The 16,464-nt window shown below is 38.9% G+C and overlaps 2 protein-coding genes across 2 annotated transcripts; both read right to left on the reverse strand.

The window, feature by feature from the left end:
* Positions 1–6,627: 6,627 nt before the first annotated feature.
* LOC136260630 (uncharacterized) lies at positions 6,628–9,701 on the reverse strand. Its single transcript, XM_066054438.1, has 2 exons — positions 8,147–9,701; positions 6,628–7,701 (listed from the first exon to the last, which is right to left on the reverse strand). The coding sequence occupies exons 1-2, from the start codon at positions 9,672–9,674 to the stop codon at positions 6,782–6,784; spliced, it is 2,448 nt and encodes an 815-aa protein (XP_065910510.1). The 5' UTR covers positions 9,675–9,701; the 3' UTR covers positions 6,628–6,781.
* Positions 9,702–10,939: 1,238 nt separating this feature from the next.
* LOC136260624 (uncharacterized) lies at positions 10,940–15,355 on the reverse strand. The gene is made up of 2 exons (XM_066054430.1): positions 13,802–15,355; positions 10,940–11,894 (listed from the first exon to the last, which is right to left on the reverse strand). Exons 1-2 carry the CDS (start codon positions 15,315–15,317, stop codon positions 10,975–10,977), a joined length of 2,436 nt encoding a protein of 811 aa, XP_065910502.1. The 5' UTR covers positions 15,318–15,355; the 3' UTR covers positions 10,940–10,974.
* Positions 15,356–16,464: the final 1,109 nt, after the last annotated feature.

Raw genomic sequence — 16,464 nt, forward strand, 5'->3', positions numbered from 1 at the left:
ATTGGTTACATGTGTTTTCTCTTGTTATACTCCAACTTTTGCTACAAGTATAGAAGAGAAGGACAATTTCTACAATCTTATTCAGTCCACAGTACCAGAAAATGAGCCATTGGGAGACTTTAATGCTCGTGTTGGAAATATACATGACATAGGCGGCGGAAAGGGGGGGGGGGGGGGGGCTAGGGGGCTAAAGCCCCCCCTAGGTCTGCTGAGGGGGGGCTTAGCCCCCCCTCAGAATGATATCACACCGAAATTATCTTTCTTGGAGTGGGGCTGAAAACCGTGATAAAGATCGAGATACTCTAATAGAGCAGTCACTGTAATAAAGTAGTCAGTGTGTAGCGAGCTATGTAAGGATTTTTATGTAGTTTATCAGTTGGAAATGGTAGCTGGTGAGGTGGAAAGCTCTTGTGAGTTGGTTGTGACCTTTTTTTTTTTTTTTTTTTGGTCTCACCTTACCAAACTATGGAAATAAGTCTGGGTCAGCTCAGCGAAGCCCCCCCTCATATCAACTACTTCCTCCACCGCTGATACATGATAAGTGGTCAAGGGAGAGGACCTTTTGGCTATGGTAAATTTAATGAGACAGGAGAAGGGTTGCGTCTTTTTCTAGGTATTAATGAGGCTATATACAGTGTGTAATACCAATAAAAACACAGATGTAAAAGCAAACATGGTAACATCCTAAAGTGGCACTGTACTGATTATGTGATTATAGAAAAGGATTATCAAAAGAGATGTCTGGATGTATCTGTGATGCATGGAGCTGGTATCACAGATTATTGAGGGCAAAGATTACAGTTGAAAAGAATTTCAGAAGACCACCTTCTAAAACTACAAAGAAAAGATGGGATGTTTCATGTCTTCAGGACAGAATTGTAGATGAACAAGGAGAGATGCCAACTAGAAGTAGATATGATGGCTGTGGATGAGCAGTTGGAGACATACTGGAATGAACAATATGCTATTGATGAGAAATGGAATGCTTTGAGTGCATTATGTGGGGTAGCTGAAGCAGAATTGTGATACTTAAATGGTAGACAACCTGACTAGTTTCAAGACAGTGCTACTAGGGATAAGGCCTTTACCTGAGGAGAGGATTAAGATGTATTGTTTATCGTACAAGAGGGAGATAAACTGCTCGCACACAGTGCTGCATGAAGAGCCATACGGCTAGCTAAGGAGAAATGATTTCTAAGAAAGCAGATTGGAAGACATAAGGTTAAGATTTATGGAAGTGTATTAGGAATATTCAGAGGGTGAGAAGAGGACCCATGAGATCTACATATATAGTATGAAGAGCGAAAGAAAGTCATCTATTGAAGAACAACAGGGAAGATGCTTCACTAAGATTTAAGTATTCAGAATGAGTTTTCTATAGATGAACTAAATGAGGTAAGACAGAGACCAATTAGAACTGAAATGGAGGAATTACCATCTGTGGAAGAATTGTGCATAGAGCTACCTAGGAATGGAAAGGCTGCTAGTATGTACATACCTACAAGTTAGTAAAGATTTTGGTTTGACAGTCAGTATACCTAAGACTAAACACATGCATTGCAACAGGAAAATCAGTCCAGAATTGTGATCGAGAGTCAATCAGTCTAGATGGTGGGAACATTGAAGCAGTTGATGAGTTCCCATGTACTAATAGCAAGGTTCAGTGGAGAGGATGGATGTGGATAGATAGCTCAAGCTGTTTTTATGGATATAAATTTATTAAGAAGAGGATATATAGTGCCTGTGTTGTGTGTGTTAATGTACGGTACAGAATGCTGGATCCCTGTGAAGAGACACAATAGGAAGAGAAGGTGGGGAGATATGGATTTGGTTGTGGACAAGATCAGAATGAAGAAGCTGAATGACTTGGCATTTTGGCAAGGATGGTAGGCAACAGGATACCCGAGACTATTCCTTTTAGTTGGTTGTCTGAGCCCTGCCCTAGATGTGGCCCAAGAAGATGTTGGAGAGATGTAGTGTAGCAAGATCTGACCATTAATAGATTGATGTGAATGAGTATAATATTAAGTAGCTAGGAGGTCCAGGTCAGGGTGGAGGGAATTATAATATATCATAGCAAAACAGAAGCTTATCAGCAAGAAATCCAAGGTCCATCATCAGCAAAGAATGTGGTTTGTGCAGTGTGTGATAGAAGCTTTAGATGGGAAGTGACAAGAAGAAACACAAATGTTTAGATGAGAGGGAGAATAACTGTGAATGAGCAAAGTGGAGCAGTACAGTGTCAGATGTGTCTCAGATGGCTTATAGGAGTATTGGAGGAATTGCTCTGTGTGTGTGTGTGTGTGCGTGTGCATGTGTGTGTGCAATGCCCAGTTACACCAAATCGGCATTGTTTTTGTTTCCTTGAGCAAGAAACTTCACTTACATTGCTCCAGTCTACCCAGCTGATCTGGTGGCCTGGTGTCATCTGGGGAAGCAGCCCACCCAGCTCTAACATCAATGGATATCTGGTGTAAACTGTATGGGAAAGCATTAATATACTCGCACAGTGGGTGAAGATCCCCTCACCCTTACCTGTGAGGTATAGCACAGCTCCCTGTTGGTTACTAGTCCTGCCCTAGGAGGATTTTCCTGCACTGACTCATAGCACCTGAACAGTGAGGTGTCCCTCCACTGGGTAAGCGTAACCATGCTAGCATGGCAGCTGAATGAAGGCTTTGTTTGCCCTTTGCTTTTTGTGTGTGTGTGCATGTGTTCATGTGTGTGTGTGTATGCGGGTGTGTACATGTGTGTACATGTACATGTGAGCATCAACCTGATAGTCAAAAGATTCCAGGTTCGATGCTTGGTTATGCCAATTTGCTGTTGTTATTGTTTCCTTGAGCAAGAAACTTTACTCACATTACTCCAGTCTACCCACTGTATATACTGTCCTTGTCTCATTTAGCGGCATTGGGAGCATAACAAGAGATAATATGTAGTGTCAGTCACCAAATTTCAACGAAGCAGATTATAGATCTAGAGCTCCAAGCCCTGCATTGACTGTCTGCTGCTTTCCATGCAATCAAGGAGTATGACAGCTACTCCTTTTCAAAAAATGCTCTTCAGTAGGTCACACTTGCCCAGATGTTAACACACAACATCATTTCCCTTCATGTTAATATCAACTAATCTCTTGTAAACCAACCACCTTGTTTTGTGTCACTTTAACTGTTAAATCCACTATATTTTCTCTCCCCTCCTTTCATCTTGTTTTGTGTCTACCATAGAATGGATAACTTCCAAGATCCAAACTGTTTTCCTTCATGCACTATGATCTGACAAACCGCCCTGAGAGGTGGTGCAGTATTGGTATACACCACCTATTGATGTCCTGTGCTCAACAATAATAACTCCGCTTAGCTAGAGATCCACTCACTAGTTATGAATCACTTCCCAAGGGTCACATCACATGGTCTTTCTAATCTCCCTAACACACAAAGCAAAGCCTGTAGCAGCTGTACAAAACATGGATATTGCCGCCCAGCGAACCAGCACTGGGATGCCTGTGCACCACTCAGGTGCTAAAGCCTTGTGCAGGCAAATCCTCCTGTAGTAGGCCTAGGGCTAGAAACCTACAGGAGGACTGTTCAGGTCTCACAGAAAGAGATCGCAGAACCCAAAGTTCCACAACGACCACCAAGAGCTGCAAGCAGAGAGGAGAAGACAAGGTATTATGCTGAAATTACCTAACAATGCATACATTTTTTGAGGCTCTTTTGCACAGGTTAATTGGGTAAAGACTTGAGAGGTAAATCAGTGTGAGTATAGCGTAAGGGGATCACATGGACATGGTGGTAAATGATGTACTACTGTAGGTAGAGAACTGCAATATTTACATGGTTTATGAAGAACATTCATAAAGGTAATTTGCCAACATACTAAGTCAAAACAATGTACTGTACATGCAAGACTTATCTGGTTTGTGGTAAGATACTTGATACACTGAAGGTGTAATATGTAAACAATAACCATGGCAACCAGACACAAGTAAATGCCCTATAATTACATTGGTCACGAAGGGAATGTTTTCGGTAATAATAGTAACAACAGTCACCAAATAAAGAAGCAATGCATATGACATCATCTATATGGTAAATATATTTACTATGATCTTTAACTCAGTATATAGTGCACTTGCTAATGCCTTAAAATGAAACGTGCTGTTATTTTTTTTCTACTGTTAGTTGGAGTAGTAACAGCAAACAACAGAAATGCATACAACCCTGTAGTTGGTTGTGTAGTACAAGATAGCCAGATCATTGAAAACTGCTGCAACTTGGGCTACAGGTATTCTACGTTTGGAGAAACATTTAATAAACCTGCTGTTTATACCATCAAGAACTTTTGTGGAAACTGTCAAACAATTCAAAGAGGATATTGTGATACACTCACTGATGGAGGAGGATGGTTGGTTATTCAAAGGAGACAAGATGGAAGTGTTGACTTTAACAGAAACTGGTCGGATTATGAAGATGGATTTGGCAGCCTGACTGAAGAATTTTGGTATGGGTTACGACCTCTTCATTGCCTCACCAACCATGGACAGTGGGAGCTACGTATTGACTATAAGCTTACTGGTGGGTTAAAGGGTTACTTATCATACAACAACTTTAGAGTAGGACCAGCCACTGAACAGTATCCATTAACAATAACAGGATTTGATGGAGCAACAACTAATCCATTCACATACAACAACGGTATGAAATTTACAACAAAAGATAAAGACAATGACAAGTGGGAAAGCCATAGTTGTGCAGTACACCCACATTATAATGGCAAGATTGGCGGTAACTCTGGAGGATGGTGGTACAATGACTGTTCTCTGATATACCCTAACCATCGTGGCTATAACATACAGCTCAATGGAAAATGGTACTCACTTCCATTCATTGAAATTAAAATAAGACCAAGGAATTGTAATAGTTAACTTTTGATTGCACATGCTTGCATTATTTTTTCCACTTAGTTTACTGATGTGTACACACTGTAGTTACTGCATGTGGTTATAGAAATTAGTAAATTAGTATAGTGTATTGTGTGACCATGGAAAGCCAGTGCATTGACAGGAAGAAGAAAATATGATCCACACTGAACTCCATGGTTTCTTCTTCAAGTGCGCATGCATCAGTTTTGCATATAGCTGCCTGAGGGCTACCCACACACTCCAGCAATTTGCAAGACAGATATGAACCAAAGTTTGGACTTTTTCTTCATTCTCTTCTAAGAAATTCATGGGGTGGGATTATTCTTCACTTTTACATAAATTATGATAAAATGCAATCATTTGCTCGATTGTCTTGCTAGAAATTTAGTGCAAATAAAAAATGCATGAAGGAGAATTCACTTACCAAAACTGATTGATCAAGGGCATATTAATGGGGGTGATTGATAATCCTGAAGCTAAGTATAGATAGTTCAAATGGGGTTTAGGAAAACCATCCACATATACCCCTGTATGCATGTACTGTGATGTGCTCACTCATCATAAGAGGTAAGGGCATGCTATGGACTCACTTCACAAGCTGTAGTTGGCGATGGCTGCATATTCTAGAATGTTGTGCTACTAGCAGCTTAGCTCATATATAGAGTAAAGCTTAGCATGTAATATTACTAACTAATGTATTTTATAACAAAAGTGCATGTACAGTGAAACATGTGTGTGCACTGCAAGTCATCTATATATGCATGGTTATTATCAATACAGGTATACAGTATAGCTGCATCATGCATGTAGATTTTAGGGTGGATGGCTCACATGCAGCTGTCCTTTGCACTATTGATTCATACAAGTCATTGCAGCAGTTGAGAAGCTCTTTCAGAATAGAGCTTAAAGTAATTAATACGTGTTATTTAAATTGGTAATATTGCTGTCATTAAGACACATGCATAATTACATAATATAAATGATATTTATTTTATGGCTTGTCACCAGCAGTTAGAGTCCATATTAGTAATCAAAGTTGAGCCAGTAAAATTTGATGAAGTCATTATTATTGAGTAGTGGCATCATGATAAAAATAATAGCTGTACAGTTTAAGTACTACAATTGATCTGATGCTTTGAGGTGGTAATTACACTGTTGTTCTAAGATTTCAGCATTTACAAAGCTAGCTATATAATGTCAGCACTTCACAGGTCCCACCTAAATAAGGCTTGGACTTCATCTAATATCCAACATAGTTTTATTTTTTATTTGTATTGTTATTTGAGAAGTGGGTAGCAGTTTTATTGAGAAGTGGTTATTATAGGGTTTGTTTCAGTCTGTGTTTTCAGTTGTGGGTGTGCTGAGCTGTTCATGATGTATTTATCCTTTACACTCTGAATTGCATATCATGAATCTTTTAAGGGGTCAGGGATATGCCCCTCAAGGACTGAAAAATTTTAATGTAGCATTCATCATATATGGTAGAAAATAAGTTGAAGGGTGAAGAGCAGCCAAGTAAACTTCAATTTCCACTAAAGCAGTATTCATTACTAAAGAAAATTGGAATTTCTTTTGTAGATAATATCTGATATCTTGACAGTTTATTCTGAGTTTATTACTGCTCTATTAGAGTATCTGAATCCTCTAAGTAAAGCGCCTATACTCTTTCAAACTTTGAAAATAAAGGTGTGTGGCTATACTCTACTGGAAAAACTTATTGAACATTTCACAACAAACTGACAGCTGAACAACAACAACCATTAAAACAAAACTAAATTAACTGGCTTAAATGTTGTTCAAAAGTAAACATTCTGTACTATTAGTTTCAAATATTCTGTCAGTATATAGATGATCTTAACATGCAAGACATCGTGGTACATGGATAGGACAACTTGAAATAGCTGTCAACTTTCCTGTTACAGTGTACATGTCTTTAAGCAACATCACGTTCTTGTCACTTTTCTGTGGAGATGAGTTACCAACATATACAGTAAAGTTTCCAGGAACTACGACCCTGTTACCATTTGAGTCCACTGATGCCATCAGGTAAGCATTGATGGTAAACTGTATATACACTGAACTACCAACAGTAACATGAGTCCTGTTATAGCCAACGAGATTGTATAGTGGACTTACACTCACATCAGGAGATTTAGGAGTGGTGATATATAACTGAACAATTTCATCACTATCCATTTTACCTGTATTCTGTACCTTCAATGAAATCACAACACTGTCACAAGCTGCAATAGACTTTGGTGATATTGTTATGTCAGAGTATTCAAATTTGGTAAAAGTAAGTCCATAACCAAATGGGTACAAGACTGATTTTGTAAAGTATCTGTAAGTACGTCCAGGATTAGTGGCCATATTGTAGTCAACTGATGGTGGTACATCTTTGTCATCTTCTACTACCATCACTGGCATTCTACCAGCTGGACTCACTTCACCAAACAATACTTTAGCTACAGCTGTACCACCTAGTGGTCCTGGATAAAATGCCTCTACTATAGCACGAATTTTATCAGACTGATCTTCTTCTACTATTGTTAGTGGTCCACCATTCAATAGAATTAGTACAATATTGTCATTGACTTCTTCAATAGCTGATATTAGGTCATGTTGACATCCAGGAAGACCAATGGCTGATATAGATGTTGAGCCACAAGAGTGACTAGCTCTATCTTTTCCTTCACTTTCTATGGATCTGTCCAATCCCATTACCATGAACACACAGTCAGCATCTTTGGCTACATCCACTGCATCAGTAAAGTCTACAGAAAGTGAGTATTTGCTCACAATAATATACTAGCATTGGTATTCCTATGTGCAGTACAATTTTTGATTCCACACTTATATACCACAATAACATAAATCAATGCATTGGAAACCAAGCATTAAACATCAGCCCTAATGCTATGTAACATGCATGGTGGTGTCACTTTTAATAAAGTAGCTCTATTATGTATATCTTACTGAGTATACCTTTCTATGAAATGGGTCACTACATATACTTTCCAACAAACCATATGCTGCAAAGGTGTAAGCTGTGTGTATGTGTGTGTGTGTGTGTGTGTGTGTGTGTGTGTGTGTGTGTGTGTGTGTGTGTGTGTGTGTGTGTGTGTGTGTGTGTGTGTGTGTGTGTGTGTGTGTGTGTATGGTCAGCAGCTAATTATTATGACACTAGTATCTACGATACAACCGAGTTAAGTTCCTTACCATCAGTTTTAGAACAGATCACATCAGAACATCCCTTTGCAGAAGATATAGTTGAACTGGCACTGGAGTTCAAGTAGCTAGTAATACCATGCTGTATGTTAACAATCTTTGAAGGGATCCCTTCATAGTTAGATAACAGTACTGAATCACTGTTTGCATTAGGACCAATAATTGCTATCTTTTTGAGTGATGAAGAAGTAATAGGAAGAAAATCATCTTTGTTTTTAAGGAGGACAATTGATTTGACTGCAGCTTCCAAATTTAGAGCTTGATTATCAGCCGTATCTAGGTGATCTTCTCCGATTAACTGATAGCTCACTTTTGATGGTGGGTCAAAGTCTCCTAATCTCATACGGAGATAGAAACTCCTCCAGACAGCTTCTCTGATAGTCTCTTCTTCTACAAAATGATCATCAATGGCTTTCTGAAGATTATTGGGATAAATCTCATCATGACCCAAATCCAAGTCAGTAGAAGCATTCATAGATACAGCTGCACTCAACTCTGTACTGTTTACATAATTATGGCCACTGTAAACTAAATATACTCCCCCGTTGTCAGAACAAACTGAAATGTTGGGAGCATCAAATCCATACCGCAATACTGTTTTCAGTAAGTAGCTGTTGGCACAGTCTGGTGCTCCCTTGTCTGGTAAATCAGTGACCCTTACTCCACTATATGCTGGCATTATTTGTGCAACATTAGCTGCCATTACTTGTGACTTAAACCCTGGTAGATAAGTATCATGCAAGTTATAAAGACTCACATTTGCCGTAAACTTGGATCTTAGCTCTTCAGGACCACTATGAACTGCATAATGTTTAGCACAAGCTGCCACTTTGAGATACTTGCTATCTGTACCTTCCTGAAGTCCTCGGGTATAAGCCACTCCCAACATTGACAACAAATATGGATCTTCTCCATATGTCTCTTGACCTCGACCCCAACGTGGATCACGAAAAAGATTAACATTTGGTGAAAAACAGTTTAATCCAGCAGCTTCAGTGCTTACACCATCATGACTTTGTAAGAGAACATTGTGTAAGGCTCTTCCTTCATCTGAGGTGACTTTTCCAGCCATGTTAAGCAAGGTTGTGTCAAAAGTTGCGCCAAGACCAATTGGAGCTGGAAACACTGTCCAGTGCAAGTCTCTCCAGCTACCACCTGATTTGGACCATCCATGTACACAATTCGACCTCCAGTTGTACGCATTTATCCCTAGACGAGAGATGGCTGGCGCAATAGTTGAAGTTTGTCCAATAACTTCCTTAGTGTTTAGGCGCCTCAATAAATCGTTGGTACGATTCTTAAAGCTCTGGGAAGTATCACAAAATGGATATGACGATTGTGGAGCACTTTGGCACATAACTGACTGAGGTGGGGGTGGTACCTCAAATTTACTCAATTTATCGCTGCGAATATTCACGTTTCCGTACGCCACATGTATATCGGCAGTGTTGAGAACTGTACTCAGTAAAAGCACTATTACAATCCTTCTGGTCATGGTTAGGGAGATTGTTAGCCACATGCAAAGTCACAAGGGAGGGTGTGGCACATAAAATAAACCAGCACGCATGCGCAGTAGTTTTGTTACCGTCTATATAATATACTGTTGTTGCTGCTGCTGCATAGATTATATATAGATGCTGGTACCTCCTAGTGGGTATTCTTCTTGCTGGTGACTGCTCTGAAACTGACTGCTGCATGCTGATATTTCTGCATGTATCTTTTGCTTAAGCTGATAGCTACCAGTTATTTTGCTGTTGTTGGTGATGATTATTATTGTTTTCTGCTACTACTGGTTGTGATTCTGCTGCAATTAGCTAACACATATAAAACTCATACAGAAGTCGCAGAAATTAGCTAATAGTCCTGTTATGTGTAGATATCTGTATACAGTGGGTACACTATTAAGAGTATTTTGATACGTACACACCAGGTGTATGTGCTAATTTACTAGAGTGACTAAACCATATAATTAAATGAAAGTCTGAACAGAAATAATGTTTGAGTATATATGTACATACCTGTAATGTATATATTATTATCTAAGTTTTAATGAACACTCTTTACCTTCATCATTAATTCAGTTTATTGACTCACTGTACACACAAACACACAAAGGAAACCTCTAGCAACCATGTAAAACACAGCTATTGCTGCCCAGTGAACCAGCACTGGGATGCCTGTGCACCACTCAAGCACTCAAGTCTTGTGCACCTACCTGGGGCAGGACTATAGTAAGGGTTGTCCAGGTCTCAGAGAGTGGTTGCAGAACCTGAAGTTCCACAATGACCCCCTAACACTACTAAGGACAGTTACACACACACGCACACGCACGCACACGCACACACACACACACACACAACACGTACAGAGTCATATGTAAGCATGTAAGCATGCAAATACAAATAAACACACACTAATGTATATATTATATGTATGCACAAAGTACATATTCCTGTTTTGTTGTCATCAATACATGTACACATAGTTACACTTTTGATTCAAGTTTTATTAATCATTCTACTGCAAACTGATAGATGATAATCATAAAACAGCTAGGAAAGAAGTACACCATAATTTGTTGTAAAATAATTTTCGTATGCAAAATTTGTACGAAAATTTTTTGCACGAAAATTTTTATACAAGATCGAACTACTCTAATAGAGCAGTCATTTACGTAAATCATACGAAAATACTTTTACACGAAAATTTTTTATCACGAAAAAATTTTGCGCGAAAATAAAACGAATTACGGTAGTTCTATGCTAGCAAGGTTCAATAAACAAATTCTGTGTCTTAAAATATATCAATAAAGTTAATAATTAACACGCAAGACATCGTGGTACAGGGGTAGAACAACTTGAAATAGCTGTCAACTTTCCTGTTACAGTGTACATGTCTTTAAGCAACATCACGTTCTTGTCACTTTTCTGTGGAGATGAGTCACCAACATATACAGTAAAGTTTCCAGGAACTATGACTCTGTTACCATTTGAGTCTACTGATGCCATCAGGTAAGCATTGATGGTAAACTGTATATACACTGAACTGCCAACAGTAATATGAGTCCTGTTATAGCCAACGAGACTGTTTCGTGGACCTATGTTCACACCAGGAGCTTTAGGTGTTGTAATGTATAACTGAACAACTTCATCACTATCCATTTTACCTGTATTCTGTACCTTCACTGAAACCACAACACTGTCACAAGCTACAATAGACTTTGGTGTTATCTTTAGGTCAGAGTATTTAAATTTGGTGTAAGTAAGCCCATAACCAAATGGATACAAGACTGATTTTGTAAAGTATCTGTAAGTACGTCCAGGATTAGTGGCCATATTGTAGTCAACTGATGGTGGTACATCTTTGTCAGTTTCTACTACCATCACTGGCATTCTACCAGCTGGACTCACTTCACCAAACAATACTTTAGCTACAGCTGTACCACCTAGTGGTCCTGGATAAAATGCCTCTACTATAGCACGAATTTTATCAGACTGATCTTCTTCTACTATTGTCAGTGGTCCACCATTCAATAGAATTAGTACAATATTGTCATTGACTTCTTCAATAGCTGATATCAGGTCATGTTGACATCCAGGAAGACCAATGGCTGATCTGCTAGATAACTCACAAGAGTGGCGGGCTCTATCTTTGCCTTCCTTTTCTATAGACTGATCCAATCCCATTACCATGAATACACAGTCAGCACCTTTGGCTGCATTCACTGCACCAGTGAACCCTACACAAAGTAAATGCATACTCACACAATAATTACAGCTAATTATGTACCAAATGGAATACAAATAATTGAGTGTATTAAACAATAACAATGAATTATTGGGCATTATTATATGCTTTATTACATAAAATAGTTAATCCTTACAGTAGTGTAATGCAAGAGTGGGTCAAGGCCGGAGGAGACGGTCCAGTTGGTCAGGCCTGAGCCGGACCAATAATCTGGAACTGGACCAATTAGCTGACCAGCTCGAACTATACTACTTTCATACAATCTCTGGATGATCGTATTTACATGTACATTTCAGATGTTATTGAAAATGCATGGCACGAGTAGTTACCTATAGTTTATCAACCTAACTAAAGCACATACAGTACTTCCAATTGTCTTACAGTACAGCATAGCATTCGTATCATATTGTACAGAAATGATTGTGGGTTCTACGTATCACGTGTACGGCAAGAAGCTGTACACCCATACATCAAGTTACACGGAGGCCATCTGGATGAGATCTTGAGTAGAAACCACTCCTCTTCAACAACCCACTCTTCCTGTCAAGATAGTGAGCAAACTCTGTCTCACCCCATATCACGCCATTTTCGAATAGTGATTGATTTCGTGACTGTCCACCAGTATATTTACGTGATGATCCGCTCACTTATATTGCATACAAACCAGTATAGTATACTGCATTTTTTGTAGCTGTGTAGCTATTCGCTGTATCCAGCTAGCTACCTACTCGTAAATACATTAATTATAGGATATTCTATAAGGCGGTTGCATGAGTTCCCTGTGAAATTTGGGGGGAAGTTGCTAGCTAGTTTTACTTTTAAATTTAACATCAATTTTAAGGCATTTTCAAGCCTTTAAATTACAAAATTCTGTAGCTCCTGGGGGTTGCACCCCCAGACTCCTTTGAATTTCTAATTGCTATAACTAACCAGCTGACACTGCATGAGCCTAGCAAGTTTCATGCTGTGTCCCCTGTATGTCAGGTCTACAATTACTTATATAGAAAGTCTGAAGAACAACAGATAGCTACAGGCTTGAGATTTATATTGCTAGCTAGCAGTGAAATATCACTAAAATTGCATATCTGAGTGTCTAATTTTCAAAAATTTCCTGAATGCTCGTACTTCGCACTTCTGCAGAGTGTGTTTTGCACATTATGCAGCAACTCCTCTCATTGGCAGCACCATGGATATACGTAGTAGCAACTTCAACATATACAATGGCCTGACCAAACCAACTCAATTTTCCCTCCTCTGGCCCTGTGGATGAAGTTACCAATGCAGCACATGATATAGCATCAGCAGAATTTCTTGACATTGTCAGACAAATTTTATTAATTAATCAACATATAATTATTGTATTATTTGTGTACAGCAGCCTGAGTGCTTTAAATAATTTTGTTGCATCTAATATGGAAAGTATCAATACGGAAAATTAACAACTCAATATGGTTCCGTTGAATGAAGAAGATGACAACCAACATAATTGAAGATGAAAGGAAAGGCAAGGTGTAGAGGACAGACACTTGTTGGAACCCCGAAAGGTATGTCCCACTGGTGAGTTGGCATTATAGTGGTCATACAATGTGTCGTTTAGCTTCTAGCCTTGCAACTATGGTCAGGCAGGAAGTAAGGCAGGCAGACTAAAATTTGGATATGGCAGTATTTTTTAAAAAATTCAGTGTTCGCTTTTTGTAAGCGTACGGTTTTATTGTTTTTAATACCATATCTGGCATTTGTAACACTAAGACTCTTCTGAAAAAGGTCATGTAAGATATTTCTACGATGATTTTTGGGGGGACATGCATCACTTTTGGGGGATCCCTACTATACAGTGCTATCATACTGTATGAAGCGTCTTGATCACCATATTTTAACCTTAAGCATACAAGTACTCACCAAGTTTTGTAGCACAGATGGCATTAGAGCATCCCTTTGCAGAAGATATTGTTGTACTGGAACTGGAGTACAAGTAGCTAGTAATACCATCCTGTATGTTAACTATCTTTGAAGGGATCCCTTCATAGTTAGATAACAGTACTGAATCACTGTCAGCATTAGGGCCAATTATGGCTATCTTTTTGAGTGATGAAGAAGTAATAGGAAGAAAATCATCTTTGTTTTTAAGGAGAACAATTGATTTGATTGCAGCTTCCAAATTTAGAGCTTGATTATTAGCAGTATCTAGGTGATCTTCTCCGATTAACTGATAGCTCACTTTTGATGGTGGATCGAAGTCTCCTAATCTCATACGAAGATAGAAACTCCTCCAAACAGCTTCTCTAATTGTCTCTACTTCCACAAAATGATCATCAATGGCTTTCAGGAGATAGTTTGGATAAACCTCATCATGACCCAAATCCAAGTCAGTAGAAGCATTCATGGACACAGCTGCACTTAATTCTTCACTGTTTACATATTTCTGGGATTTATAAACAGAAAGAACTCCCCCATTGTCTGAACAAACTGAAATGTTATGAGCATCAAATCCATCTCGGAGAACTGTCCTCAGTAAATAACTGTTAGCACAGTCTGGTGCTCCCTTGTCTGGTAAATCAGTGACCCTTACTCCACTATATGCTGGCATTATTTGTGCAACATTAGCTGCCATTACTTGTGATTGAAAAGCTGGTAAGTAAGTGTCATGCAAGTCATAAAGACTAACGTTAGCTACAAAGCCAAGTCTTAACTCTTCAGGACCACTATGAACTGCATAATGTTTAGCACAAGCTGCCACTTTGAGGTACTTGCTATCTGTACCTTCCTGAAGTCCTCGGGTATAAGCCACTCCCAACATTGACAACAAATATGGATCTTCTCCATATGTCTCCTGACCTCGACCCCAACGTGGATCACGAAAAAGATTAACGTTTGGTGAAAAACAGTTTAATCCAGCAGCTTCAGGACTGGCACCAGCATTATTTCGTATCATTCCATTGTGTAAGGCTCTCCCTTCATCTGAGGTAACTTTTCCAGCCATGTTAAGCAAGATTGTGTCAAATGTTGCACCAAGACCAATTGGAGCTGGAAACACTGTCCAGTGCAAGTACTCTCCCCAGCTACCACCTGATTTAGCCCAACCATGTAAGCAATTCGACCTCCAGTTGTACGCGTTGATCCCTAGACGAGAGATGGCTGGTGCTATGGATGATGTTTGATAAATGATTTCCAGAATGTTTACTCGCATCAACAAATCATTGGTACGATTCACATGGTCTAAAGTGTAGTTACAAAATGGATAAGTAGATTGAGGAATGCTTTGACACATCACCGACTGAGGCGGTAGAGGAGGCGGTTGACGTCGTACAACTTTACTTATTGCATCTCCACGAACATCCGGGCTACTCTGCGCCATACATGCGATGTCAAGGACTGCAATCAACAACGTCATGATTATAATCTGCCTACTTGCCATGTCCTGACTGCTCGTTACAGGAATAGGTGGGGCACACGAAAATTGTATTGCTCATTTATCGCGCAGGCGCTTATTTGTCTAGACGCTCCATGCCATCATAATTTATTATTTTTTGACTTTACAGCATACAGAATTACAATGATACATGGTTACAACAGATTGGTGGCTACAAGTATGCTGAAGGTCCACTGGCAACCTGTGCCAGTGGCCTAAAATAATTACAATTGATTAGTTATAGTTAGTAGTGATTAGTTAGAAAATTTTTTTTGCGTATATTACAAAAGTGATTGTTATTACAAGGGCTACAATACTTCAAAATTAGGTGGTTTGGGGACTTGTTACAATGGCTACAGGGACATAAAAATGAATATGTACATGTATTATTAGAATCAAAATTAGTTTCAAAATGATTCCATAGGTAGTTAGTAAGATTTTTTCTTTATTGTTATTATACTAAGATCACAAGTGATGATGGGTAGTGTATTCCAGATCTGCGGTAATTGATTGAAGTAAAAATTGCTAGTTAATACACTGGGGTTTTTATTATGCTGTAATTTGTTACTTGTACCTAGACGTGTATTTCCTTATGCAAATATTATGTAAAGTACATCAACTTGTGTACTGACAACTCAGTATGAGTATAACTTAAGTAAACTATTTAAAGATAAGACTGTCCTTGAATTGGTTAACCTGACTACTGTATTGATAGTCTGTTCCCATTGTGGTGGGAAAAATTATTAATAAGCTCAGCTTATTTGCCGTGACAATCAACTCTGGTAGCTGGTTTATGGATGGCCTCGGGAGATATTGTTTAGGAATAATTTAATAGGGGTAAATTATGCTGGATAGAGACAAATCCAATAATTAATTTGTTTGGTTTCTTTTGTCATACCGGCTGTAGAGTGGACCAATCAAGTTGCAATATAGTTGTAACACTCTGGTATTTTGAACAGCAATTAACTAGCCACTCTCTTCTAAACAGCTTCAGTAACAACTTTAAACAGGCTGTAGAACCAGGTGTCCTACAGATCTTCAGCACTTGTGCTATAAAGCCTCAATAAATAAATAAGTTGTACTGTAAGCTATGGTATCTCATGATGTCACACAATGTATGTACTACTTACTTTACATTGCTGGTGTAACAGCA

Source organism: Dysidea avara, chromosome 7 (genome assembly GCF_963678975.1).
Source record: "Dysidea avara chromosome 7, odDysAvar1.4, whole genome shotgun sequence".
In the NCBI taxonomy this organism is placed as follows: domain Eukaryota; kingdom Metazoa; phylum Porifera; class Demospongiae; order Dictyoceratida; family Dysideidae; genus Dysidea; species Dysidea avara.

Excerpts from the sequence above, each read along its gene's own strand:
- LOC136260630 (XM_066054438.1), bottom strand. The coding sequence starts at position 9,674 with ATGTGGCTAACAATCTCCCTAACCATGACCAGAAGGATTGTAATAGTG. Across the intron at positions 7,702-8,146 it reads GATCTGTTCTAAAACTGATG|ACTTTACTGATGCAGTGGAT; the intron begins GTAAGGAACTTA and ends CACTTTCTGTAG.
- LOC136260624 (XM_066054430.1), bottom strand. The coding sequence starts at position 15,317 with ATGGCAAGTAGGCAGATTATAATCATGACGTTGTTGATTGCAGTCCTT. Across the intron at positions 11,895-13,801 it reads CATCTGTGCTACAAAACTTG|GGTTCACTGGTGCAGTGAAT; the intron begins GTGAGTACTTGT and ends TACTTTGTGTAG.